This window comes from Zalophus californianus, chromosome 13, assembly GCF_009762305.2.
Source record: "Zalophus californianus isolate mZalCal1 chromosome 13, mZalCal1.pri.v2, whole genome shotgun sequence".
NCBI classification, from domain to species: Eukaryota; Metazoa; Chordata; class Mammalia; order Carnivora; family Otariidae; genus Zalophus; species Zalophus californianus.
In genome coordinates, this window is record NC_045607.1 from 18,834,978 (window position 1) to 18,837,252 (window position 2,275).

At 38.0% G+C, this 2,275-nt stretch overlaps 1 protein-coding gene across 1 annotated transcript; it reads right to left on the reverse strand.

The window, feature by feature from the left end:
• Positions 1 to 905: 905 nt before the first annotated feature.
• Positions 906 to 1,289, reverse strand: LOC113934991 (60S ribosomal protein L31-like). The gene has a single exon (XM_035723750.1). The coding sequence runs from the start codon at positions 1,281 to 1,283 to the stop codon at positions 906 to 908; it is 378 nt and encodes a 125-aa protein (XP_035579643.1). The 5' UTR covers positions 1,284 to 1,289.
• Between the last annotated feature and the right edge of the window lie 986 nt (positions 1,290 to 2,275).

The window sequence follows — 2,275 nt, forward strand, 5'->3', positions numbered from 1 at the left end:
AAGATCTGAGATACTCATTTACTCATTTTTAAAAGAAAAAAACAAAAATCAAGTAAAATACATGTTATATTATTTAGGACTCCTTTACCTATAAGTAACAAAATTGTAAAAACAACAGCAGCAAAACCCAACAAGTTAAACAAACAAAAGGTGAACTTTGGTAGAAGTATAGAAATAAATGTGTCTCATGGAACCTAAGGACAGAGAGTCTGCCCAGCCTCATGGATGTCCAAGAAACTTTCTCTTTCCTTTCTCCTCCACTTAGTGTGTCTTATCTCATTCTCACTACTTTGTTTCCTCCCTCCCCACCTCCTACTTCTGACAAATTTTTGGGTTTTCATTTCCTAGAAATGAATTCTCTCTTTTTCTTTGGTCACTTTCTAAATCCCCACAAATATACTCTGATGGCTTGCATTACATCCTCAACCTTGATTCTATCATCAGTGACCTCTGACTAGTTCACAGCTGCTGGGATCCTTAATGTGTAGGTGGAGAAGACAAGCAGGGTTGAACCAACAGCCTAAGATGTACCTACTACAAGTATTTGATTCTGGTTACAAAGCAAATTCACTGTTGAACAAGGAGTTGAGCTCAGAAGTCCAAGACATCTTTACCACACAATGATGCCATCATGTTTTGTAGTTTGAAGAAAGACCATAAAAGTTTGTCCATACATAATAGATATTTAGACTTTTTCAATTTAGGGAGACTCAAGCTAAACCAAACTTAGACAAGGTATTTACTGAGATCAGAGTTGTTGGGTTTCTGGTTCATTAATAATAATGATGATAATAAAAATGATAATATTCATAATGATAACAATCCATGTATACAACCCTTACTATGTATCCTAAATTCTTTTTTTTTTTTTTTGCAGTTTTATACCTTTATTTGACAATCAGTGATTAGTTCTCATCCACATTAACTGTCTGTAGATTTTTGAAAGTGGTGACAGGTACATAGGTAACCAATGTGTAGAGCTTGTTTGGTGAATCTTCATCCTCGTTTCGTTTTCTGGACAACCACACATGGATACGGTATGGAACATTCCTTATTCCTTTGGCCCAGACAGCTTTGTTGAGCCTGGTGTCAATGCACACATCTGGAATTCCCATCTCCTTCATGGCAAATTTCCGGATCTCTTTGAGTGCCCGGGGGGCACGCTTCTTGAAACCCACTCCATGGATGCGCTTGTGAATGTTGATGGTGTATTCTCTGGTCACTACTTCGTTGATGGCAGAACGGCCCTTCTTCTTCTCGCCACCCTTCCTCGCGGGAGCCATTCTGCCGGGCCCTGGTTGGAAAGCTGTATCCTAAATTCTTGATGTGCATTAACTCAATCAAACCTCTCAACAAAAACCTATAAGGTCAGTATTATCATATGATCTCCATTTTACAGATGAGAAACCTGAGACACAGTGAGGAGAGTAAAAGCTATCAGGCATTTTCATCTCAATCTTTTATTGGAAGTTCTAAAACAAACCCTTGATAGATTAATTGTAAACAAGAGAAAATAAAATATGGTGTACTAAATTTTATAGCACAGAGAAAGGCTTTAACAATTGCCTTGTATATAGTGCTTAAGGTTCACTATGTGATTTATTAAAAGAAAAAAAGAAGTCCTCAGGAAGAACAGAAAGAATACCCTACTCCCATTCTTTGACAAAATCACTGAAAACTGAAGTCATTGTCCCCACATTAGTGGAATCTTAAGCCTGTAGTATTGGTCTCTGATGACTTCAGGAAAGGGAAGACATTGAGTGAGCATTTGGGTAGCATACTAGTTTACTGTGGCTGCCTAATAAATTACCAAAAATTTGGTGGTTTAAAACAGTCAAATCTATTCCTTCACACCTTGGAGGCTTGAGATCAGGGTGTCAGCTGGTTTCCTTGAAGGCTCTAAAGGAGGATCCTTCATTGCCTCTTCCAGCTTCCAGTGACTCCGGGCATTCCTCTGCTTGCGGCCACATGTTCTCCCCTCTATCAATGGAGGTAGGATCCATTCTCATAATTCAGAATAATCTAGTCTCACAATCTTTTAACTTAATTACATCTACAAGACCTTTTTTTCAGACAAGGTCACATTTACAGGCTTTGAGACATGGATATGTTTTGGGGGGCCACCATTCAACTCACTGCAAGTAATTAGAGAAGTTCTTTCAGGTTTTTATAAGAAATTTAGTAGTATTTAAGATACAATCCGAAATAGTTTGACCTATAATGGAGATAATTGCCCTGTGCTTCACAATGAATGTTCTGGGGCCATTATCAAATA